The 25,447-nt window shown below is 47.8% G+C and overlaps 1 protein-coding gene across 8 annotated transcripts; it reads right to left on the bottom strand.

The window, feature by feature from the left end:
* Positions 1-43: 43 nt before the first annotated feature.
* Positions 44-23,020, bottom strand: Med12 (mediator complex subunit 12). Of its 8 annotated transcripts, none has more exons than XM_087600682.1 (46): positions 22,892-23,020; positions 22,275-22,379; positions 21,882-22,073; positions 21,600-21,759; positions 20,965-21,146; positions 20,694-20,804; positions 20,328-20,582; positions 19,677-19,823; positions 19,287-19,386; positions 19,038-19,174; positions 18,681-18,812; positions 17,830-17,956; positions 16,988-17,217; positions 16,534-16,614; positions 16,245-16,415; positions 15,897-16,041; positions 15,679-15,729; positions 15,264-15,382; positions 14,940-15,083; positions 14,337-14,500; positions 13,962-14,093; positions 13,389-13,616; positions 13,071-13,215; positions 12,834-12,954; positions 12,294-12,395; positions 12,085-12,198; positions 11,652-11,827; positions 11,307-11,486; positions 10,230-10,301; positions 9,672-9,805; positions 9,345-9,506; positions 8,538-8,649; positions 8,286-8,375; positions 7,433-7,542; positions 7,086-7,221; positions 6,219-6,380; positions 4,594-4,971; positions 4,223-4,373; positions 3,875-4,080; positions 3,636-3,713; positions 3,494-3,548; positions 3,331-3,418; positions 1,436-1,679; positions 790-933; positions 517-598; positions 44-318 (listed from the first exon to the last, which is right to left on the bottom strand). In XM_087600682.1, the coding sequence occupies exons 1-46, from the start codon at positions 22,988-22,990 to the stop codon at positions 275-277; spliced, it is 6,498 nt and encodes a 2,165-aa protein (XP_087456808.1). In that variant the 5' UTR covers positions 22,991-23,020; the 3' UTR covers positions 44-274. The 8 variants fall into 8 exon arrangements, with proteins under 8 accessions (XP_087456808.1, XP_087456810.1, XP_087456811.1 ...); XM_087600684.1 differs by having other exon boundaries at positions 3,636-3,710; XM_087600685.1 differs by having other exon boundaries at positions 3,884-4,080.
* Positions 23,021-25,447: the final 2,427 nt, after the last annotated feature.

Raw genomic sequence — 25,447 nt, 5'->3', positions numbered from 1 at the left:
GGCACTCACAGGAGACCCTTCCATGTGCAGATTCACACACTTCTTTTGCAAAGAAGCTCTGTGTATTGAGTGCAGCAGCTCTGGAGCTCTATATAAATAATATACAAAACCCAACAGTTCAATGTTTCACATTAACAAAAATACTAAAAATTCATTAAAAATGGAGCCTGAGGGAAGGACCCCAACCACTACTGGAGCTCGCCCAAGAAGGGGACTGGGAATTAAGCAGAAAGGCTGGGCCACATCCAGTGTATAAGCAGTTCCTCCAGGTGACTCAGTAGCGTCCAAATATGTTGGTACTGGGCTGTGGCTGGGTATCTGTGAAAAATGAGAGACTGTCAGGGTAGAAGACCAATCAGGGCTCATATTCATGAGGAAAGCTGGTAAGCTGGGAAGGAAAGGGGAAGAGGGAAAGGGACCTCCACAATGTGGGCCTGAAGCCAGCACCTCAGCCACCTCTGCCTACCCCATTCCCTCTTCTTCCCCAGATTCTTCTTGGGAAGGAGGCAGGCTTACTAGAGAGCTGTTGTTGAAGTTGCCGGACCAAAGCTGCTGTCTGTTGCTGCTGCTGGGTCTGCTGAAGCCCCTGGCGCTGGAACTGGGTAGAAATGGAAAGTAGAAGATAGAATTCCAACTTCCCAGCTCCTTCTTTACCCATCCATCTTAACCTATTAGTACTACCCTTGACCTCCCAATGCTACCCCAATACACTCTGTTCCTAGCGCGGATTGACTATGTGCCCATCCTGTGCGGCTTGCCCTGAACCTGTGGCTATAGTTCACCAGCTACCTGGGGCTGGGACTGGGGTTGAGGTTGGGGAGGTGCTGCCTGCTGCTGCTGCTGGTGTGGCTGCTGCTGTTGTGGTTGTTGCTGCTGTTGTTGCTGCTGCTGTTGCTGCTGTTGTTGCTGCTGCTGCTGCTGTTGCTGCTGTTGCTATAAGCACATAAAGAGATCATTTTAAGAAGAGCAATGGAGCTGTGACTTTGTGTTGAAAAGATGGGAGCAGAAAGGGGGAAGGGAGTTGGAGCCAAGAAGCACTGAGGTTCCCTCCAGTTCCACATCTGAAGGAAACCAAATAGTATGTCTGGCAGAGACTGTCCCATTTTCCCCCTCACTATGATCCTTGGGAAATGAAAAGGAGTGGGGAGGAAGCCACTTAATCACCATTATTGAACCTATTATGGTAGTGAAGGCCTATAACTTCAGCATTCAGAAAGCTGAAGCAGGAGGATTGCCATGAGTTTAAGACTGGCCTCAGTTATAGTATGAAACCCTGTCTGAAGAAACCAAAGAAAATAAAAAGTACTAACACACATCAGCCATTGTGCTCAGTGCTTACTACACGACCTCATATTTCAGCTTGGGGATAGTATGGGAAGAATATGTCTTTTCCTTCTTGGGTTCCCAAGTGTCAGATACAATCCCATGGCCTTACCCTTAGGATCTGCTGTTGCTGTTGTTGCTGTCGGATGTGGTACTGCTGTTGTTGCTGTTGTTGCTGTTGCTGCTGTTGCTGCTGTTGCTGTTGTTGCTGCTGCTGTTGCTGCTGCTGCTGTTGTTGCTGTTGTTGCTGCTCAGGCAGGATGGAAGTTGAACGGACGCCTGCCTGGACACCCTGGGCACTCAACGGAGTCATGGTACCCATCATTGGTGTCTGCTGCAGTGTCTGGTGTGAAAACCTCCAAAGACAAGGGTCCAAAGGTCAAAGCACAGGGCAGAGAAAGGGGGTGGTGCAAACCCTGGGTCCCTGACCTGAAAGAAACTAACAAGTCATTGTATTCATTCCTCTTGGCACTAATGAGAGGAGCCCTTCTGGAGTCTGACCGATTTCTAGGTCAGAGAATAAAACACAAAGACAATACTCCATTTTACTGTCTCATAACCTTAATGCTTAGGAATTTTTAGATTCTGTTTTAGCTTATTTTTCTCTTATGAAAAACTGTCTGCACACGATAAGCATTCTATAAACACCTACCAACGGTTTTTATGCTTGCTGTTGCTCCCCACAAACACACCCAGTTGTTCTGCTACTCCATATGCCCTTCCTACCCGAATCTGCACATCCCTGAAAATCTGCAGCTGTGCTCCCTCACTTCGTCTTCTCACACCTTCCCCTACACTCATTCACTCTACACTAATCCCTTAACACATCAAGCCCTTCCTATCACTTTCCTGAGCAAAGCAGTCCTGTCTGGTTGTGTCTCAATGCTGTACCTCAGTATTCAATGTCATAGTCAACTTGCCCTCTGTAAGCTAGGCCCCGCCCCCTCCACTCCACACTACATTTAAGATGTGCTCCTCTCTGTCTCCAGACATTCAATCCAGTCCCATGTTTTGGCTCATGCTGCATCCTTTACCTGGAATGCCCTTCCTTTTCCACATCTCTACAATACCCAATCATAGTTATCTCAAAGGCCAGCTTGAATCCATGAGTCCTTCTCCAGTGACTCTGATCTATACTGGTAGTAGCCCACCTTTTTCCAAGTCCCATTATACTTCTTGGCACCAAACTGAATACCTGATTATGGCTTTGCTCATACCATTCTCTCTCATAACATTCCTCTCATGGTATCTTCTGTGTAAGACCTGTACTTCTCAATGAGGGTAAAAAAAAAAATCTTTGTGGTGAGGAACTATGCACTTTTTTTCCATTATCTTTCCTTGCTCTAGTCCCAGCATAATGCTGGTTCCATAGCAGACAATTAATCAGCCCACTCTAGAGTATTCTAAATCCTATGTTGCAGAGCCTCATGACAGTTGCCCAGGTCTTAACTAAGATTTGACTAAAATTAACCATGAAATTCATTTGTTAGTCCATCCTAGAGTACAACTGCTTTTTCTCCCCTTGAGAAAGGGTCTCATGTAGCTCAGACTGGCCTCAAACCATTATGTAGCCAAGGAAGACCTCCTCCCTGTACCTCTTGCGTGCTACCACTGCAGTTGTGCATGACATAGCAGGCTTTGTGTAGGGCTAAGGATCAGACTCGAGACATCATGCATGCTAAGTAAGCATGCTATCAAGTAAACCTTATCCTCAGTCCTGGTGTTAACTGTTTAATTCTGGATTTAGCAGTCTGTATCATATACTGTATCTATAAACCCCAGGTTCTTATCAAAGTTAGATATTTGTTTCTTCTGTCAGTTCCTCAAGGATTTCTTCCAACTCAGGTCATTTGTGGCAATACTTACATGACCAGATTAGTGTTCTTAATGCCTCCCAAAGTTCAGGCCCATTTATCACCTTCAAGTACAGGGTTTCCCAAATCAGATGCTTGCTTATACCTGCTTATACCTCAGTATCCCTTGCCAGTTCACTACTACTTTGGGTACCTTTGAGTGGAAGTCAGTCCATGCCCATAGGTTGGGGCCTGCTGATGCACATAGCCACTGGGCCGCTGTTGCAGGTGACGGGTAGGATCTACAAGAGTAGGATTGGTAGAAGGGTGGGTGCTCTGATAAGGCTGGCTGGAGTAGCTGGGGGGCACCATGGTACCTGCAGGGCCTGTGTGTTGCTGCAATCCCACATGAGAGACATAGGACGTATAGCCCTGGAGGGAAGGAGGAGAGATCTGGGGAATGAGGAAGTACAGCAACTCGCTTCCCTCTCCCTGAGGTTACTAGTCTCAGGCACTTACCTGGGAACTCTGCAAACCATAGGAAGAACTAGGAGTCATCTGATGGACAGATGACTGTCCCAACATTCCCTGACTCTGCTAAAGGGAAAAAGGAGAACTCAAGTTCAGGAAATGCTTTCTGCCATGTCTCTTTTATACCTCTGACCCTGCATGCTCCTGTGAAGGTTCCAAGTATCTCCTCAGTCCTCTGACCCACCAAAACCCCTCTCCCTGGCAGTCCTCCCTACTGCCCCTCTCACTATCTTTGCCTGGAGCTGTTGGCGAAGGCGCTGTCCCTGGGGCACTGTGGGTTGCTGCTGCCGGTACACAGAGGTCTTATAAGAAGAGGGTTCTAGGCCCATGACAGTAGTCATAGTTGTAGGCAGCACACCGGGGTAAGTTGGTCGAGTTGGCAGCTTCTGCATTGGTAATCGCACAGGGCGATATGGGTCCACACGAGGGCCACCTGGAAAGGAGAACAAATTGACCTCTCGGAGATCCTTATCCCTTCAGCCTCATTTTTTTTTTTTTAACAGTTCCAGCCATCGACATTTCCCCTGGGAAGGGAGGAATGTTCAACTCCACCAATCCTAGTGACTAGTACTTACCAGCAGGCAGTGGCTGGTTTTGGGTGTACAGGCCCATGGAGCTCTGCCTGTAGCTAAGGTGGGATATAGAACCTGGATTTGCATGGTGTAGAAGGTCTGGAGGCACTGTCACACCATAGGGACCACTCCGACCTGGCCCCATGCCATAGTCCTGTATGGGTGCAGAGGACAAAGGTAAGTGACTTACAGCAGTTCTGGGTGGGGAGGTGAGGGAGGAGGGTGTAAGGAGGAGCGGTACTGATCCAATTCACTGGATCATGATTCTAATGGCACCTCTTCCCTATGTACTGCACACCTCCCATAAAGCAGGAACTTTAGCTTCCAACTACACATGAAGTCAGGAAAAGGGCTTGGGTGGGATGGGGACTGGCCTCGCTCTTGGTGGCTGGCTGACTGCGTTTCTTGCCCTTGGTAGATTTCTTCTTGCGCTCCTCTGTGCTGGGAGGAGCAGTCCCTGGTTTGTCAGTCTTGGGGGGCTCAGGAGCCTTTTTCTCAGGCTCTAGTAGGGCAGGGGCTGGTGGCTCCTCATCTTCTGGGGGCAGAGGTAGTGGCTCCAGGTAATAGGCTCTGGGTCGAGGCCTCAGGTGGGTATGGTAGAGCAACAGTCGTTGCTGCTCCTCCCCTCGTGCCACTCGGCGGTCCACTCGGACTGTGCCAAACCAGGCCCATGATAGTGGTGCTGTTGATGGCTTCAGGCCCTCAAAAAGCTCCCAAGGAGAGATCTTTTGTTTGGTGGAAACTTGTAGACCCTGCTCCAGCAAAGGAGAAACAATGAGCCACCGAGACTTGGAAAATAGGAGGATGTCTAGAAAGGGCAAACTATCTGTTGATAAGTTTTCAAAGTATGAAAGAGTGGTAAGTAATCGGGGATGTGAGGAGAAGAGGAGAGAGACACTAACACAGAGATACATGAAGGACAGACTCTGCCTGGGCACAGTTGAACTGAAGGAGAAGAAGAGAGAGACACTAACACAGAGATACATGAAGGACACACACTCTGCCTGGGGCAGAGCTGAACTGAAGGAGAAGGGGGCAAAGGGGAAAGGGGACACCAGGAGAGAAAGAGGGTACTAAAGAGGCAGATAAGGAAACAGAGATGGAGGGGAGGAGAGAAGCTGACAGAAGATGAGGGAAAGAAAGAAGCCAGAGAGAGGGGAGGGAAAGAAGGGAGAGGAGAGAAAACGGGAAGGAGAGAAGAGGAGAGGAGAGAGAAGGAAAAATTAAAGAGGGCAAAGAGAGGCAGTCAGAGAGAAACAGGAAGAGAAAGACAGGGATAGGGACAGAGAGACGGAGAGCAGCCAGAGGAGAGAAACATGATAAGAAAGGAATTACGAGAATGTGTACACTGAGGAGCTTTGCTTTGCATTTGAACCTCTGTATCCCCCCTTCTCTCTCCGCTATGAAGAATAAATGGTTAATCAAGGAAACACTCAACCAAGTGCTTGATAGAAGGCCTGTGGCTAAGAGCCCTTGCTACTCTTGCATAGGACTCAGGTCTGTTTCCCAGAACCCACATCAGGTGGTTCACAACCACATGGAACTCCAACTCCCGGTCTCTGTGGGCACCTGCACATGGACATGGTCTACACATACCCAAGCACATAATGCTTTAAATCCAAATACTGAAACCAACATAAAAAATAATAGGAAGCTGAGCTGGGCAAGTAGAGAGACATGGAGAAAAGAGACAAGGAGCCAACAGAATGCTGGGAAATGAGAAAACAGTGGGGCAGAGAGGGGGGCAGGGCATGGAGAAAAGTCAGAGGGGACTGAGACAGGCAGAACAGTAGAGTCTGACAGAAAATAGAGACTCCAAAAGAAGGGGAGATAAAGTAAGGAAAGCCAAGTGATGTGCTCAAAGCCCCATGGATGATGGTTTGTAGGTTTTCTTAGGGAGAGCCTAATGGGCTCCTAGATTTGGTATATTAGCTGGAGCTCTGAAAGATTAATATGGGGTGCAAGGGGGGAGAGAGCATGGGAAACAAACAGGACATGCCTCCTTCTTGAAGATGGAATCGAAGCCAGCAATCTTGTTGCCCTTGGTGTCAATAAGGGAGCCCTGTGGCTCACAGGTTATGACATCTCGGTTCTGCTTGGGTAGTGGCAACAGTTGGTGAACCTTTTCCAGACTGTCTGATTGGCGCTCCCCCAAGTCCTTCTGCAGACACAAAAAGATGGGTCATGAATTCAAAAGTACAGAAAGAGAGGGACAGAACATTGTAAGTATAAAGAAGACAATCAGAAGGGCTCAGTGGTTAAGAGCACTGGCAGCTCTTCCAGAGGTCCTGAGTTCAATTCCCAGCAATCACATGGTGGCTCACAACCATCTGTAATGGGATCTGATGCCCTCTTCTGGTGTGTCTGAAGACAGCTGCACTGTACTCAATACATAAAATAAACAAATAAATCTTTTAAAAAAAAAGACACTCGGAGCTGGCCATGGTGGTGTACATCTATAATTCTAGCACTTGGGTGGCTGAGGTAAGAGTATTTTGAGGGCTAGCCTTGGATATATAAAGAACCCCCTGACCCCCTCCAAAAATACCAAAAGTAATCTCAGCACATAAGAAGCTGAGGCAGGAAGATTGCTGTGGGTTTAAGTGCAGCATGGATTATGGAATAAGTTACAGGAAAACTTGGGTTACCAAATGAGATGCTGTCTCACACCAAACAAACAAAAAAAATGACAAAAAAAAGAAATGGTATTCAGTAAATCCCCATTACGTAGATCAAAAAGAACAGAAAGGAGAAGGAAGAGGGCCCATCTCACTCCCCACTCCCAGGCTGCACAGTAAATACAGTCAAGGCAGAAGAAGCTGAATTTCCAGTACCCCTAAACCTTGTTTTTGACCCCTCTGCTCACCTGAAGCTTCTTCACCAGGTTCATATATGCACGTTTGTTTTCCTCCATGCTGCCTTGTGAGATACTGGACATGTCTGCAGCCAACGTTCCATTGATAAGCACGCTCAGCATGTCCAACACAGTAGTGAAGAGTTCACTGTGGCAGGCAGGAAGCCAGAGAAAAAACCAAAGGAGCAAGAGATTAAGGAAAAGGGGGCCTAAGAGATCACAGGCAGGAAGGGATGATGTCATCCCAAGGGGCCTGAGATTGTGTGTGGGAACCCAGGGCCACGGAGCCAGTGTTTCCTGCAGCTGGCACAGGATAGGGATTCCTTCAGGGCGTGACCTACGGGGTTGGGGATGCTCACTTGTTAGACTGCATATCCACAGTGCCACTGATGATAATCTCCAGGAGGAGCTGGGCCCACTCTGTAGTCTGTTGGGTACTACGCTGCACAGTGTCAAACATGCCCCCGACCTGCCGGGACCACAAATCAGTCAGATGGCTCAAGGTGATGGTCAGTTTTTTGAGAAAAGCTTAGGTTGGAACCTGGTTGGCTGGGAGTGGAGACCCACCAAGGCCCTGTCCCATCATTTGTACTTATCATTTCCTATTCAGTGTTAGGCCAGTGGCTGAATTTAGTATGTCAGGATCTGTTTCCTTACTTATAAAGATATGGGACTTGTACTAAACAAATCCTGCAATTCCATTTAACATTGCACAATGGGTTTCTGCTATTCTAGGGCCCAGCCAAAATGTCAAATACTGAGGCAGGGTTCCTGCAAGCATAAGAAGTATTCAATCTACTGAATCCTGGCCACAGGAATTTGGTTCCTTCGGCCATTTTAAGGTCCTATATTTCAGGAAAATGAGGTTAAAATTGGAAGACCTCAAATCTAGGGCCCCCATTCTCAAACCTGTCTTCCCCAACCTGGAGCTTTTTTTAAAATATTTACTTTATATATGTATGCATGTATGTCTCTATGTCTGTATGTATGTGAGTACACTGTAACTGTGTTCAGACACACCAGAAGAGGGTATCAGATCCCATTACAGATGGTTGTAAGCCACTGTGTAGTTGCTGGGATTTGAACTCAGGACCTCTAGGAAGAGCAGTCAGTGCTCTTAACCATTGAGCCACCTCCCCAGCCCCAATGTGGAGCTTCTTAACTGTCTTTCCAACCCCGCCCTTTCCTCCTTCCCCTAAGAGTCCCCCTCACCAGGTTGAGCCGCAGTTTGAGTGCCTCATGCATTAGCTGCTTTGGTTTGCAATCATCTAAGTACTGGTTTTCTCGCCAATTAATCACAATCTAGGATAGAAACAAGTTTAACATGCAGCTCAGGAAACTCCTTTCTATTCCAAGTCGGAAAATGTTTTTATCAGGAAACAATGAAGGGTTCAAGCATGTAGTGGCCTCTTAGGTGCACCCTTTCCCATCCTGATGTCATCTCCAAGGCCCAGATACCCATACCTGGTGCACCTGGCTGTGGAGGGAGGCAAGGAGTCCCTCACGTTGTTCATCCTGTCCTTTCAGACATGTTAGCACCAGTGATAAGAAAGGCTGCTGGCTCAACAGGGACATACTAGATTCATGAGGGGAAGGGCAGAGACAAGAAGACTGTAGGTCAACCACCTTCTAACTTCCTTGTCCCATATTCTACTCTTAAAACGTTTTTTAGTTCTCTCTTTCTCTTCTTTCTCTCGGCCCTCCCCCTTGTCTCGTTCTCCCATTTAAATCCCCTCCATGTGGAAAAAAAATTTTTATTTCTGTTTTCTATGAGTCTTATTTTATGTGCATGCCATGTGCACATGAAGAGGTCAGAGGCAAACGAGTAGGAACTGGTTCTCTTCTCCTACCATGTGTAACCTGGGAATCGAACTCAACGCTGGCAGCAGGCATTTTCCCCATGGAACCATCTTGCTGAACTCTAGATTCTAACCTAAGATGTAACCTCCTGCTTAGCCACCCAGATCTTGATTCGCCACGTTCTTTCTTTCCTTCCTTTTTTGTTTGTTTGTTTGTCTTTTGAGAGACAGTCTCTCTATATAGTTCTGGTTGGCTTAGAACTTGCTATGTAGACCAGGCTTGCCTCAGACACAGAGAACCTCCTACCTCTGCCTCCCAAGTGCAGGATCAAAGGTGTGCACTACCACACCCCGAGTGCCACTTTCTCATGGGGCCTATTCTCTACCTGGAGCCCTAAAGTTTATTCTTTCCTGAGCCTGCCACCTCCTCTCCTTTTTACTCTTTAGTCCTTACTGACCAGAGCCCCTTTACCTCTTCTGTTTTTGTCGATCTCGTTCTTTCCGGGAAGAAGAACCCAGGTGCTGACCCTTTTCCAATTCCTCCCCAGCAGCTTTTAATACATGGCCCTGAACTGAAGTGGGCAGTTTGGCAATGAGAGGAGCCACCAACCATACACCAGAGCGCTCCAGAGAGCTAGAAGACAGGGGACATAGGGTTTCAGGGGAGCTGGTTAAGCATGGTTAAACAATCTGTCATTTCTTTTCCCCAGGCATGTCCAGTATCACCATTTCAAAAACATCATTCATGCTATCAGGAGAAAAACTATGAGGGCCAAATTCTAATTTCTTTCTGCCCAACCTGAGCACAGGTTTGGCCTTGCTGCTGCTGGGCATATTGCTTGCTGTACTGCCAGAGGATGATCCCGTCTCTGCGGACTGTTGGAAAACCTCAATTGTGGCCTTGGCAATGTTCTCCAAGAGAGAGTTCATCTCCTGGGGAGGATAAAAGGCACAGAAGGGCTAAATAGGCAGCTAGCAGTAAGGAGAAGCATGGCAAGGAGGGATGGGAGATGAGACTGAAGGAGGACATCGTGGAGGTCAGCAGGAGGGACATAACTGTCAGAATCTGTACCCTCTGGTACCTCCTATTTCTACAGTTCCCTACCGTCTTTTCCTTTGCCACAAGAAACAGGCTCTATTACTACCATAGCCATACTTGTGCCCAGCCGAAGGCTCCAGACTCTTGGCCCACTTCCTGATCATCAGCTCTATGTGTCTGTCATTCTCACACCCCCTCTTATCTCCTTCAGTCAGGAGCTTGAGGGTGGGGCCTCAGTTCTTCTATGATGGCTGATATCCCTGGCCCAGGGAACTGGAAGTGGGCCTGAGAAAGGGAGGGCCTAGGGACATTACTTACGGTGTTGGGGGTCTGCTTGATCATCAGCTGTAGCTCCAAAGAGGACTGGCGCATGGTCCATTGGTCTAAGTTCTGGTGGTAAAAAGCAAACAGATCACTTATCAACCTTACTACCTATTTTATGGCTAACTCTTACTTCCCACAACAGATTCCTAGAAGTTGGAAAGGGATGTCCATGCCCCTCTCATTAGGAAAGGCTACATTTAAATAATCTCAAATCCCTAAGAGCAAGTGTATTTTACTATGGTTAAAAAATGATGTCATATCCCTCTAGATCCTTGTCCCAGAGCCTCACAAAGTTCTGCTCGGTGCCTAACCTTTAAATCCTTAATGTTAAGGTTGAACCCTGACTATGTTATTTTACATCAGCTGCTCGAAGCCCCCCACAGAGCCGTTCTGAAGTCCCATAGAGACTGGAAAGCCACTGTTAGACCATCCCCCTTTGGTTTTACCTCCTCCGGTAAATTCCTTTACTACTTCCTCCCTGGCCTTATCTTCCCACCTCAGTCAGTCAAATGCCTGAGGCAAGCAACATGACAAAGTGAAAGGGCACAGGCACACCTGAGTCCACATACTCATTCAAAACTTACTAGCTCCTCATGGGACCTTGGACAAGCTAATTAACCTCTCAAGCCTCGGTTTCCTCACTGGTCAAACAAGGATATTCACATTCATTTCACAAAGTCATAAAGATCAGATGAAAAAGACTGAATACATGGTGCTGTGCTTATTGTACCTGTGCACGAGTAGTTTCCACTGTAATAGCTATTACTATTCACTTACCGAGTCATAACCAAAGTGTCATATATGCAAAGCAGAATCCAGGCCGCTCAGAGGCAATTCTTCCTATAGATGAGCTATGCTCACCCCAGACAGTTGTGCGCTCATCTAACAGCCTAGCTCTTGAGTCTAGACCAGACCACCAAATCTGCTCCTAAGCCCATGCAGGAGCTGTTTTTCTTGCTCCCATTCTCCTACATGCTTGTTCATCTTCCTACTTAGTGAACGGTTCCCACTATTCCCAGGGAGAGTCTATCTTGCTGCCCCACCCCCAGCACTCCAGCTCCTTTAGCCTACCTTGAGAATCCGCTTAATGCGCTGCCGCTGGGGGTTTTCTCCATCTTCGCTGTCCAGCAGTCGATGTGGGTAGCAGATGAGCTGCATGAGGCGCTGGGCCTGGGCACTACTCAACACTGGGTCTTGTAGATCATTGCTATCCTCACACAGTGACTTAAGGCAACGTTCTCCTACCCATTCCTAAGGAGGCTGATAATTAGAGGACGGCAGGCAACCCTGGGAAGTTGTGCCAGGGGCAGGTAAAGGACCCAATGTATAGCAGGGAGGTAGTGTGGTCATGGCTAGAAACGGGGCTAGATTACATAGAAGCATTTTTAGGTGGTGTGGGGGGAAGGTGAGACTGACCTGTTGGCAGATGCTTCGCAGCACGTACTTGGCATAGACATCCAGACTTGCTGTCTCCACAGAGATGTTGCGGCCACCCTGCCTCCGACCGCTACTACCACCTCCTCCCTCCTCTTCTGGAAGTTCTTCTGTTCCTCCCGGCACAGTGAAGCCTGAACCTTTAAGCTCCGCATCCCCTGCGGTTCATGGGTGGGAGATAGGGAGGGCACAGTGAGATCAGAACAGTGTATGGAGACCTGCCCTGGCCCACAGAGGCAGAAATTCTCCCAAACGCTGCCCTATGAAACAGAAATATACAGAAATATACTTCTCCCCACCCCACCCCCCCTTCTCCAAAGGTCAGAGAGACCACCTTTAGGAGGGAAAAAGACTGTCCCTGTAGTTCAGCTGGCACTCCACCCTATATACACTCTCTTCCTACCCCCTTGCATACCGAGTACAAACACAGCCTTGAGAACAGCAAACACAGCTCCATCCACGATGCGGTTCTGGGAGGCAGCCAGCAGGTGGCGGTCACAGGAGGACCGGATTCCAACGGTAGGTTTGTCTGCAAGGGAGCCCAAGTGAGGGGAAGCAGGAGTAAAAGCAGTGGATTGGGAGAGCCAGTTTCTATAACTGCCTGTTCCAATTAAAGTCACTCACTTCCATCGGACTGGCAAGGATTGAGTTGTGGCGTCTTGAACAGGTGGAGGAGAATTCGGCAAGTAAGCCTGGCCCCTGGCTCAGAATCCTGCTCACTACAAGCTAATAAACACAAACCAATAAATAAAGACAGCAGATCTGAAAAAGAACCAAACCGAACTGCGCATGTGCATGTTGGGAGGAAGAATACGCTGAAATACAAATGAGGTGGAGGAAGAAGAAACAATACAATCCTGAAGGAAAAGTGGAACGCGAAAATGTTAAACAGCTGAAAGGTCAAAAACTTATAAGGTCCATAGGCTGGGCCGAAGCTCATGCTCAAGCAGGAGGGAGGTATTGAGTTCAACTGTGTGTGTGTGGAGAGGGTGTCTGGGCTGCAAACTCAAAATAGGCCTTTGCATCCTTCTGGCCTGGAATGCAACAACGCATTGGTCTGGGAACTGCAGTAGGATGTTCCACAATCACAGGATGGTTACGGAGCATGGATGAGCACACATGGTGCAGTCCTGACATTCTAGGAGTTACAGATTGGTGCTTTACCAGCATTGAGGAGCGAAGGGATGGCTGCACAGCGAATCAGGTCTTCTAGGAGCAAACACTGACGGGCGATGAGGATAGCAACAAAAGTAGCCAGGGAATCGTGGAAAGACAAGTCACTGACCTGAGGAAAGCAGACAGACACTGAGTCAGTGTGCTGGAGGAGACAAAGCCAGTATGCCAGATCTCTAGCAAATAATAAGTAGAGATCTTCCAGCAAGATTCCACTTGAAGGCTTACATCTACGTTGCACAGGAGATCGTTGAAACCACAAGTGCCATTGTTAGAGGAGCAGCACAAGGCCTTAAGTACTCCTAACCACTCTGCACTCAGTGACTTGCAATAGCCGGTGAGCTCTGCACAAAGGATAGCGATGTCATTTACCCTAGGGAAAAGTACAAAAGCCCTCAGGAAAAGTCGTCCCACAAAACCTCAGACACCTAGCTTTTGGTTTCTGCCCCAGTAACAATGAAAGGTATAGTATCTCTTAGGTAAGCCAGCCCTCCCGATATCAGGTAGAGGCACGAGGCCCATTCATCAACTCAGGATGACCCATACCTATCAGGATCATGGTGGCCCACACAGACGTGCATAAGAGCATTGCAGACAAAGCTGTAGCGGTTGGCAGGGTTCTCACTAAGACTCTTGCCTAGCCCCGTGTAGGTGAAAGTGTGAGCAGCAGGGTTCTCCAGAGTGTCAATCATGAACTCCGGTGCCCAGCGCATATTGGATTCTGATGGCTCCACATTACAGTAGATGGTGTTCTTCACTTTTGAGCAAAAGTCACTGCAGGGGTAGAGGAAGGAAATAGCAATACTGAAGGAGGCCTGGTGGGGTACAGGGATGGGCAGGAAAGGGGAGAAAAGAAAAAGAAAAGGAATGAAGGATGGAGGACCTTGGGAGAAGAAAAAGGGAGCTGGGCCACAGCAGACATGGCAGGAAGGGAGCCACATGTGATTAAGAAAGTGGCCTGTGAAGGCAAGGAGGAAGAAGGTTCACTTTCAGTAATAAAGTAACAGGTGAGGGACACAGTCCATAATGATCCCGCACAGACAGCTCGATGCTGAGGTGTGCAGTAATGGGAAGGACGTGGGACTAGCCCCACTCTCTTATCCCTTCTACCTCTCTTACCTGAAGAGCTCCCCAAATTTGCTCTTTAAATGGCTACAGGAGGTATACAGATCATAGAGATAAGCAAGGATACAGCGCTCTGCAGAGGAGCCATCTGAACGGTTCATTCCATGTTTCACCACGCCACAGAGCCTGCCACAGAGGCAAGGTAGAGAGGATTAACAGGTAGGGAAGATTAACAGGTGGTTTACAGGGCCCTGGGCCAAAGGCCCTGGACACAAATTCAAGTGTCTTGGTAAAGCGATTCCTACCCCTATCTTAGCAGCAGATGCTACCACACTGTGTGGACCCACCCACATGTCCTTCCTAGGCCATTTCTAACTGACATTCACCAGAACCCTGCACATTTTAGTTTAGTTTAGAAACTGCACTTACCCCTCAAACACTTGCGCCATCTGGTCTTGATTGAGGATGAGGCAGGCATGATAGTGTCGAAGGACAGCCACGATGCATAAGCACAGGCTGGTAGTATAGCTGCCCACCAGATCAGACGATTTGAGAAGGAGCTCTGCCTCAACCACACTCAGCTCATTCAGCAGCTATCAGAGAAATAGAAGTAAAACCTGAGAAGAGGCCCTTTTGATTGTACATAAACTCCGTTTTCTGTGAGGAACTTGGCATGGCCAAGCCTGAGCCCTTCCCACTGGAGCCACTTCAGCCGAGAAGGGTCAGATTACTACATACCAGTGGCCTGCACTGTACTAGCACTATCGCTAACCAGTCTCCAGGACAGCATGCTATGAACTTGACAGCAGGAAGATGGTCTGTACCCAAAGCTCTAATCTGTCTCTTGGGCCTCCCCAGGGAGCACTTAAGTCTCTATTCCAGCAGTCTTAGCTCATGCTCCACTCCCCCTGTGCTGCTAGTCTTCAAGCCATCCAAACATCCTAGGGAACTGGCTGGAGCCTCCACTCTTGTCTTCATGACCCTATATAGCATGAATTCTTTCTTCCACCCTATCTCTCCCAATTTCCTCACCTGAATGGCAAAGTCGATGAGGCCACTGATGCTTAGTGAATATTCCATGAGGTCGAAGACGAACTGCACATGCTGCACCAGAGGCAAGTGGTATGACATGCCAAGAGCAAAACTCGTAATCTGCTCCAGAACATTCCGGGAGACCTGATAATGGCAATGTGAGTGAGACAGGAATGAGAGGAAAGAGCACCTAGGGATGCAGGAAAGGATGATGGTGGGAGGGAATGAGAACATCGAGCTTAGCCTGCTTAGTAGGGAGGTAAGATGTAAAGGAAAACAGGACAGGGGCCAGAGTGTGGGAAGGGTTCTGGTTTATCCCCACACCTGAGCCGTGACCTGATGTTGGTCATAATGAGAAAGGTGCTGGAACTTAGCAAAAATATCTTCAGCAGTGGGGAAGGCTTCAGGCCGGTTGCGGCGTCGCTTCTGCCCATCTTCCCCACCTGACAGGATAGTTCAAAGCAAGGAGTCAGGACAAAAAAGAAAACTAGCTGTCTAGGGCTCAGGTAGGGGTGTGGAGAAGGGATTACCGTAGGGAGGGAGGAGGGAAAGGGGAAGGAGGGAAGGGAGAGAAAGGAGGGGAAGGGAAGTCAGGGAAGGGCTGGGATAGGGGTAAATGGGACAATGAAGCACAGGTTTAAGGGACCACAGACTATGTGGACCTCAGAGGACCATGTACAGGGAGGTGCTAGGTAAAGGGGAGGAGGGAGGAAGGCAGTAAGGGCTTACTGTGAGGTACCTAAGAATGTCAGGTCTCCAGGATTCAGAGGCACAATAGGAGCAAGCTGGTCTGTAGAGGGGGGGAATGAGGGGGAAGTTTCAAAAGGACTAGAGCTCTCAGGAGATTCCAAGAGACAGGACATTGGGACATGACTGGGGAGTGCCCTACACTAGGCATGGGAAAACTGACTAGGGCATTCTTTTGGGAGGCTTCTGTTTAAGGAGTCTGAAACCCACCAGTTTCTGCTGTCCCCTTGCGGTTCAGAACCTTCAGGATATCCTTGGTAATCTTCTTGATGGCATGGCGGGCATCATCTCGCTGCTTCCCCACCCCAAACAGTACGACCAACCGCTGGTTGCACTCATGGCTGCATGACTCCTCCTGCATCCCAGCAGCACCATCAGGCTCCATCACAAGTCTCCTGCCCTCTTCTTAAGAGCATGCTTTGCACCTCTCAACACTCCCATGTGCAAGCCCCTTCTCAAACACACCCACCCCCTTAGGACTGGGTCTAGCCCCTCAGCAATTCCTTTGATGGAAATCTGGCCTCCAAACAGGCCACCACCAATGTTGGAGAACAGTACCTGTGGGATTGGAAAGTGTGTGGCATACTGCACATGTCGTGGCTGGTCATACAGAATCCCAAGTGTCCCCTCAATCTTCTCTTTGGGTGGGGGTTTCACATCCTTTTCGACATCTGGCTTCTCAGGGGATGGGCTTCCCTTCCCCTCACAAGGCATAGTAGGGGAGAACAACTAAGAAGGCGAAAGGGCAGAGCATTCAGGAGAAGCAGGAGGCATAAAGGAATTCCAAAAGGAGACACAAGGGGAGAGAGAGCCAAGGCACTGGATTCTTCCACGCTCAGGAGCTTACTGAGAAATCAGGCTTTTCCATGTCCTCAAAAAGCACACTGGAACTAGGGTCGATGTCCATAGATTCAGAGAGCCCTGGATCCTGAAGGCATTCAACAAAGCAAGAGCTTTCTTAATCCCATGAAGTAGTTCCTCACTGTCCAGGAAAGGTCATGGAGAACTGGATCAAGGAGTCATAAGGAAAGCCCAAGTTCTGGACTCAAGCCTTGTCCAGTCACTTAACCAGTAAGAAAGTAAAGTCGCAGTTTCCATCAGCTTTAAATGGAAGGCAAGAATACCTTTTGTGAAGACCCAATGAAAAACTGACATGAGACTACTTTATAAACCAGGAAGTGCTGAGAAAATACTATCATTCTTGGGTAAATCTTGGGTAAGAGAGACTCTCAGAGGCTTCTGGAAGCTGTGAAAAATGGGTGTCAAAAGTAATAATTAAGAGCAAGGGAAGGGCCACACACCTCTAGCTTGCTGCTGCTGCTGCCTTCAGCCTCCTTGCGCTCGGGATCATCTGCAGGATCATCAAAAGGAGAGGGGGGCCGAGGACCAGGTGTTCCAAATGCAAGGTCTCCCCGAGAGATGAGAGTGCAGGTGTACATATTATGGGAGAAGACATCATGTCGGATCAGTTCACAGAACAGCAGTACCAAGTTAAAGAATTCCACTCGCTCACTCTCACTTCGGGGATCAGCTATAAAGAGCGAAGAAGGAAAGATGAGTTAGCCGAACGCAAAACTGGCACTCTTACAATACTGCACAGAGACATCCCCTAAGCAAGAAGAGGAACAACAGAAATCCAGAAACTGCCTAGAGATACAAAGGATAGTTATTGGGGCGAGAAAAATGGCTCAGCAGTTAAGAGGGCCTAGGGTTTGATTCCCAGCACCTGGGTGGCTCACAATTGTCTATAAACTCTAGTTTCAGGAGATCTAAAGTCCTCCACTGGCTTCCAGATATGGACGTGGTGCGCAGGCATACATACAGGAAAACTACCCATAGACAACTGTTTAAGAAAAGGGTGGTTGGCTACACTTAATGCTGTCCATTACCACCTTAGAATGGCCGGAACATCTTTGCTGCTGTACATATACCAAAATGCTTTGCTCACATGCTCTTCTCGTGTTGGTTCTTTCCATCTGTTTAGTCTATTAAAATTGTTTTATTACACTATGAAGGAGTAGAATTATGCTAAAAGTTATTCTGTACAAAGCCCAAGACAGAAGTAGACACCAGAGCGTCTTTTACGTTTTCTGATGACATCGCTGAATCAAGACAGAGTAAGTAGAGTTAGAGGTCTTCATACTCAGCATGGGAGCCTGTGTATCCAGAAACTGCAGGAGGACATCCTGGAAAATGGGTGCACTAGGAGCAGAAAGGGAACCAGAGGCGACGGAACCCTTCTCATCAGCTGCTTCAGATTCTCCACAGCGCTGCAAAGTGAGAGAACAAACTGAGGAGAGATTTTTCTGTCTCCTCACTTTCCATTTCCTTTTCGACCTCCCAACCACAGCCATGATCTTATCTCTAACCAGTATCTAACAGCTCTGTTTTTATTTGTGCCTTGTGTCCTAATATTCCCTGTAAGTTGACCACTTTTATTTGTTTATTTGGTTTTGTGAGGCAAGATCTCACTGTGTAGCTCTGTGGGGCCTGAAGTCACTGTGAAGATCAAACTAGTCACACACTCATTGAGATCAGCCTGTCTATGTCTCCCAAGTGAGTGCTAGAATTAAATTCATGCACCACCATCGCCATCATTTTTAAAAAACTTTTTTGAGACAGAGTCTATGTAGCCCTAACTGTTCGAGAACTGCATAGGTAAACCCAGCGGCCTCAAATTCACAGTTGTCTGCTTGCCTCAAGCTCCTTGGTGCGAGGATTAAAGGTATGCCCCCAGGCCATAACACCTGCCGTTTGTAACATTAGAGACTGTCCCTCTGCGCAGTCCTGGTTGCTTTTGTAACCTGTGATCCACCTGTCTGTCTTTCCCGTGCTGGAATTACAGGTATGTGACAAAACAAGTGCTCCCTATTGTTTCTTTCCAATCCCTCAGGTCCAGTCCCAATCTCACTACTATCTCAATCACCGCAAGCTGTTCAAACCCAGTTAGATTCTTTCTTTCAGGCAGTTCATTTCCTTTGCTTGGCCACTAACCTCAGCCTCAATTTCTGCTTGTCTCTTCTCCAGGAGTTTGGCTACTACCATAGCACGGTGCCGCCCGGAGCGCTTACAGCTTACAGCCCATTCACACAATAACGACACCACAGCATCATCATCAGAGGAGATCTGTAACCAAAGGATTTAACAAGGATAAGAAACGGAAGGCTGGGAACAAAAGATCTAAGTTCTCTTTATTCAAGATAAGGCCCCAGCTAAAAACATCCTGGGCCCAGGAAGCCGGTAGACATCTCTTCAGGAATCTCCTGGTTTCGATAGCATACTCTACCTTCGCCTTATAGACACTGATTCTCCTGCAATGTTTGTGCTCGTTCTGTTTCTCTTCTTACTCACCTCATGACCATCCTTACTAGGCCCCAGTCCAAAGATTCGATTACAAAGGGAGTCAAGAGAGTTACTAAAGTCAGAGCGCTCAAAACTATGGCTGTCCAGCACTTCTAAAGTATGAAGCACCCGTCCAATGGTGAAGCCTGAGGACAAACAGTAAAGGAGACTTAAATAGAGGCTCAATGAATTCAGAGCCTCAGATTATCTATGAACCTATCACTCATCCTTTCTTATCTTTTGTCCTCTGACACTCACCTGCAGTAGCTTCCTGGCACTTATCAAAGGACCAGCGAACCTCAACTGCTTGTCCACGCTCCTTGATCTGTTGTTCGATCTCTCGTAATTTTGCACGGACCTGCAAAAAAAAAACAAAAAAAAACTTTTAACGAAACACTCAGATACGTAAAAATCTAAAAAAAAAAAAAAAAAAAAAAAAGTAGCCAAGTTACTACCACTTATGGCAGTACATGCCTATAGCACTTGGAAGGCAGAGGCAGAAGGATCACCATTAAGTTGAGGCCTGCCTGATCCACATAGCAACTTTCAGGCCAGCAAAGGCTACTCAGCAAGATTCTGTCTCAAAAACAAAACAGAAACATAAAACACATCCCAGCTGTGCAGTAACAGTTCAGCAGTTAAACTTACCTGCTGAGTAAAGGCACTGTTACCCTCTGGCATAGGCAAGTTGGAAGGAGCAATAGGCAGGTGGTCAAGTGGTGAGCCAGTCTTAATTCGGCTATCAGTCAATGAGTAGTGCCAAACTAGGGCACTAGGGCAACACAGGAGGATGGTCTGCCAGACAAATAAATAAATCAAACCCAGTTACCACTGCTACCTCTCTACATCCCTACTTAAGACCCACTTTCCTTTAGGTTTGACATCTCAATTAGGTTTATTACAACTAAGTCCTTGGAGCAAGTATCATTCCTGACCCCTCTCTTCCTTACCTTCCTCCTTTTTTAAAAAATAGTATCTTGAGACAAGGTTTCATTTGGCTGTGTAGCTTAGGCTGACTTTGAACTTATAATCCTCCTGCCTCTTCTTTCCAAGTTCTGGGACTACAGGCATAACACTATCATACCCAGATTCTCATGCACTTTCTAAAAAGCTTTGGGCCGACTACTTAGTCCTGGAAGAGAATGTCCAAAATCTCTAAAAGGGAGCATCCTATTACAGAGAAACACTAATTCTTGAACAGGTACTCAGTGCCTGCTCCCACCTCCAAGTTGAACTCACCCCCATTCTCCAGGATGAGCAGTCAATTCTTTATACTTCCTTGGGCCCTTTAGTACCTACCTGAAGGATACAGCTGAGGCCAAAAACCAAGGGACGGTGCTGAGGGCACATAAGCAGGTCACTAAAGGGAGTCGAGGGTGTATTGCTAGTTGGGGGTTGAGGTGCTGGGGTAGTGGGCAGAGAACTCGTTGACTGAGCCGATATAACGTGAGATGAGTGGCTGTTCACACCATCCAGCTGTAGAGCCAATCTCCGGGTACAGAAGTAGGCAAGGCGGCGGGACAGATAGGCAGACTGAACGAACTCCCCTGAGTACTGTAAAGAGGTGACCAATAAAGACCACTAGTTTTCTCCAAAAGACACTGTTCTGATATCTGATTCTTTCTCAAACCCTCTAAACAGTCCCTCCTTAGGTATAGGTCTTACTCGAAGCAGTAGGGGAAGCAGCAATTTAAGCAATTCATCTTCTCCAGGGCGTATTTTCTCAAAACACTCAAGCACCCAAGTCAGGAACTCATGTCTGTCCAGCATTCCATCCTATGGATAGCAGGGAACTATTAGAGGTAAGGCAGATAAAGTAAATGGAAGAATGAAGAGAGCCACACCAGGGCCAAGGTAAAAGGCAAATTCCGTTCTATACCAACAGGACAGGATAAGGTGCAACTCAATGCCATGTACAACATGCCCTTTCTCCTACCTGAAACATGAAGAGGGCGAGCTTCTCATTGTAGTCCCACTGCCTGATTGCCATCTCTACATCATGGGGCAAAGGTCCTATAGCAGAACCACAGACTCCACTTCCTGCAGGCCCTGGCCGATAGTATTCAGCCATCTTCTGTAGCTGCTCCCATAAGTACTTTGTGATGATTTGAGTCCATTCTAAAGAAAATATGGAAAGGGAACTATATGGTACTATTCTTAGGCTAAGAATACTCTCTCCCCTACCTTCACCCACAATCACCGGAGTTCTTAGCTCTATTCATCCTCCCAGCCTATAGATAAATGTCACCTCCTTAAAGCAAGTAATCATTATGTCCAGTGAAGTCTCAAAGAACCACCTGTCTACTCTTTTGGCATTTACCATTTTCTATATTTAATTATGCTCCATATGCCTTAGCATCTTCAGTAGGATCTAAAGAGTAGAAATTATATGCTGGTCATCTTTATAACCCAGTACCTGAACACATCAGATAGTCAAATTAGTTTGTTCTTACCAATCTTGTGAATGCAAACTTCATGCAGAAACAGGGACTAGACTAGGGAGAAGATTTATTCTAGGGCTCCATCGTCCCTCGAAGCCATCAGTGGTACACCGGGTGTACAGTTACTTACCAGTGAAGGGGTCAGCGGTGTTTTTCTTCTTAACCTTAGTCTCAGACATTGCTGCATAGTAGGCGCAGGTCATCTTAATGAGCCAAGCAGCCCGCATCACAGGCACTGTGTATTTGGCCAAGTACCCAAATACTTCTTCCTTCTTACTGAAAATGGGGACCTGGATGGGCATCATAAACAGCAAGGTCTCTAAGTACCCGAGGGAGCTGACACCATGTAGCTTAATCTCAGAATATAGGTAGACACTACCTTGACCTTAAGAACGGGAAAACAGTACCTCACCTTTTTGGCTAGGTGTGTGAGTGGTTTGGTGCCAGCTAGGTCAGTGAACCAGGTGTTAATAGCACTCTGAGATCTTGCAGTCACCAGCCAGAAGTTGTCCTTCTGGTTCATTAGGGACTTCCTTCGACCAGTGTCAGAGAGAGTATTACACCTTAACTTCTCTGCGATGATGCTGCTGAAGTTGGAACTGATCTAAAGGGAGAACAGTATATCTCAGGGTAGTAAGAACAGGCAGGCAGGTAGTCCTGCTTCTCATGTGAAAATGCCAATGTGGTAGCACTGGGTTACACACTCTGCCATTTAGGTTATCCCTTTCAGTCTGCCCAACCCAGAGCTTTTGCTCCTTCTCAGATTCTTCCAGCCTTTTCCTTCAGCCTGGCAGGGTTGTCTCACCTTGGCAGGATTGAAGTTGACGTTCTTGGCACTGCCATGTTCATCCCCAGAGACAGCAGGCTGGTTATTGAAACCTTGTTTTACATTCAAAGCCGTCAGTTCATCCTGAGGCAGAAAAACAGCATTTTAGCTAACCCTCATTTGCCTTATATTAGAGGTTGTAGGAGAGGGCAGAGAAAAAGGTAACAAGGGAGAAAGGGAGGAAGAGGATTCTGAGTAGAAGAGGTTATTTAAAGCCCAGCCCTTATGTTCATTTGGACCCCACCCTCACCCCCACAGTCAATGAGATTTCCACATTCCCCAGAGCAACCCCGACATCACTCTTCCCTTACAGGCACCTCACCAAGCTGGCCCTAACAACTTTCTGAGGTTTGTGTATGAGCGCCCGAGTGAGTGTGGAGGGGGGCACCCCTGGCATGGCTCCTGAACCACGAGCTCCTCAACCGGAACTGCTGGCAGACCCTACTCTCCGGCAGGGCACCAGTCCACTCTACTCTTCCCCCAGTTGGGACTTTTGCTCTCACCTAACCTTACCCCCCCTTCCCTCAACTGTCAGTGTCTCTTCCCACACTAAACACCTGCCCGGACCCCGCGGGAACCGGGAATTGTGAACGCACCTCCTTCTGTTTGGGATCTTGAGGGTACACATCGGGAGGCCCCAGCCGCAGCCGCTTCAGGGGTCGGTGTTCATAGCTCAAGATCCCGAAAGCCGCCATCTTGCCCAGCCCGTACCGCCTGAGGCGCCTGCAGGGCCAGGCGAGGTGGGGAGGGAAGGGGCGGAGGGCCGAGGACGGGAGGGAGCACGGGGACAGCAAGCCGGGAGGCGGTAGAGAGGACCGAGGCCGAGAGAAGGGGGGTGGCGGAGGCGGGGCACGTTAGAAACTCTCGATTACTGCCGGAAACTGCCGAGGGACGCTGGGTACCGTCGGACAATACTGACTGCAGAGTAGGTGGGGCCTCGCTAGCGCGGGGCGGAGCCCCACAGCCCGGGAGCTTTGGGCCCTAGGAGGGAAAGTCAATTTCACACACTAAAAATGCACGGGCATGGCTGGTGCTGGAGGCGCAGACCTGAAATAGGGGAAGCAACCGGAGCGCTGAGCTCTAGTTGGAACTGTGTTCCCGTTGCTTCGCTCAGTTCTTGGCCTGATAAGTGGTCAGGAATTTTTAGTGTAGTTAATAACTGCATCTCTTAAAATCACTTCGTTTCTTAGTTCCCACATCTGGATAATGGGCATGCTAAACTTCCTACTGAGGACAGTTGTAAAGATTAGCAACTTCTATTGTTTTAAGAAAACACCTTTGGACTGATACAAAAGATCCGGTCTAGCCAGGCACATGCCTTTAATCCCAGCAGAGGCAGAGACAGGCGGCAGAGACAGGCGGCAGAGACAGGCGGATCTCTGTGAAGCGCCTGTCTCACAAACAAAAGACAGCAGCAATAAAACTGTAGCGCTTTCTTTTAATCTCTGCAGGTGGTTACAGCCCCTCTGCACCAAAACCTCTAATCCTTTGTTGTTGTTCTTGTTAACACTTTACCTGGTGATGCACACCTTTAGTCCCAACAGAAGAAAGCAGATCTCTGTTAATTACAGGCCAGCCTGGTTCACACAATGACTTCCAGGACAGTCAAGTCTATATATGAACTGTTACCCTGTCTCAACAAACCCATTTGTTGAGACAAATAACCATTTTGATGGCAAACACCTTTAGTCCTAGCACTAGACAGGCAGAAGCACGAGAATCTCTGAGTTTTGAGGTCAGCATGGTCTACACATTGAGCTCCAGGACAGCCAGGACTACATAGAGCCCCTGTCTCAAAAAACAAAAAACAAAAAACAAAAAAAAAACAAAAACAAAAACAGGGGTTGGGGCTTTAGTTCAGTGGTAGAGCGCTTGCTTAGCAAACACAAGACCCTGGGATCTGTCCTCAGCTCTGAAGGGAAAAGAACAAAGAAAAAATACCCGTGTGTCATCTGAGTCAGATGGTCATACAGAGCAACACAGTGACTGACACATACCCTGTCTCAAAAGGACCAAAGGGTTTGGGGAAGCCATCGAAACTTAGTATATGTGTTACACACCTGTAATACCCACAACTCAGTACATAGGAAGATAACAGGTTCACTTTCAGCCCAAATTACATAGTGTGGTGCACGCATGTGCACATGTGTCCACACACACACACACACACACACACACACACACACACACCTCTCTTTTCTGAGACAGGGTCATCTCACCATGTGACCAGAGGTAGCCTGGAACTTCCCATATAGCCCACACTGTCCCAGAACTCACAGAAAGCCCAGAGAGCCACCTGCCCCCTAAAGCTACCAGGCTCTTCCAGGAAGGAGGAGGAAGAGGAGGAAAAGGAAGAAATAGGGATCTTCTTCACAGAATAGTAATCATACAAATTGTCAGATACTTTCTATCATGAAGTGTTGCATACATGAACTCCAAGTTAAGAACCTTCACAAGAGGGCCCCCCAGAAGGCAGAAGACGTTTACTTGCCATTGTACCTTTTACCAGAATAGAATTCTCTGGTTTCACACGATGAAAGCAGAGAACTGACTCTTGCAAACTGTCCTCTGACCTCCGTGTACACACAGATAACAAACAAACAAACAAATATACAAGAGAATCTTTCTCAGGCTTAGTGGCAAAGGGCATTAACACCAGCACCATGTGACAGAAGCAGGCAATCTCTTCAAGTTCCAGAACAGCCAGAGAAACACAGTAAGACCCTGTCTCAATAAATAAATAATTTTAAAAAGAGGAGCTGCAGAGATTGCTCGGGGATTAGGAGCACTGCCTGTTCTTCCAGAGGACCAAGGGTCATTTCCAAGCATCCATATGATGGCTAACGATGGTCTGTAACTCCAGTGCCTGAGGCTCTGATGCCTTCTTCTGAATTCCTCTGGCACAGGGTATGACATGTGGTATGTAGATTTACATGCAGGCAAAATGCTCATACAAATAAAGTAAAACCCAGCTGGGCGATGGTGGCGCACACCTTTAGTTACAGTACTCGGAAGACAGAGGCAGTCAGACCTCTGTGAGTTCAAGGCCAACCTGGTCTACAGAGTGAATTTGAGGATGGCCACAAATACACACAGAAACCCTGTCTTGAAAAACTAACTAAATAACTAAATAAAGGCTAAAAATTCATAAA

Source organism: Rattus norvegicus, chromosome X (assembly GCF_021556685.1).
Source record: "Rattus norvegicus strain SHRSP/BbbUtx chromosome X, alternate assembly SHRSP_T2T, whole genome shotgun sequence".
In the NCBI taxonomy this organism is placed as follows: domain Eukaryota; kingdom Metazoa; phylum Chordata; class Mammalia; order Rodentia; family Muridae; genus Rattus; species Rattus norvegicus.
This window is presented reverse-complemented; position numbering and strand designations above follow the sequence as displayed.

Excerpts from the sequence above, each read along its gene's own strand:
- Med12 (NM_001414735.1), bottom strand. The coding sequence starts at position 22,990 with ATGGCGGCTTTCGGGATCTTGAGCTATGAACACCGACCCCTGAAGCGG. Across the intron at positions 8,650-9,344 it reads GATCGACAAAAACAGAAGAG|TATGTCCCTGTTGAGCCAGC; the intron begins GTAAAGGGGCTC and ends TCATGAATCTAG. Across the intron at positions 3,549-3,635 it reads ATGGTTTGCAGAGTTCCCAG|GGCTATACGTCCTATGTCTC; the intron begins GTAAGTGCCTGA and ends CCTTCCCTCCAG.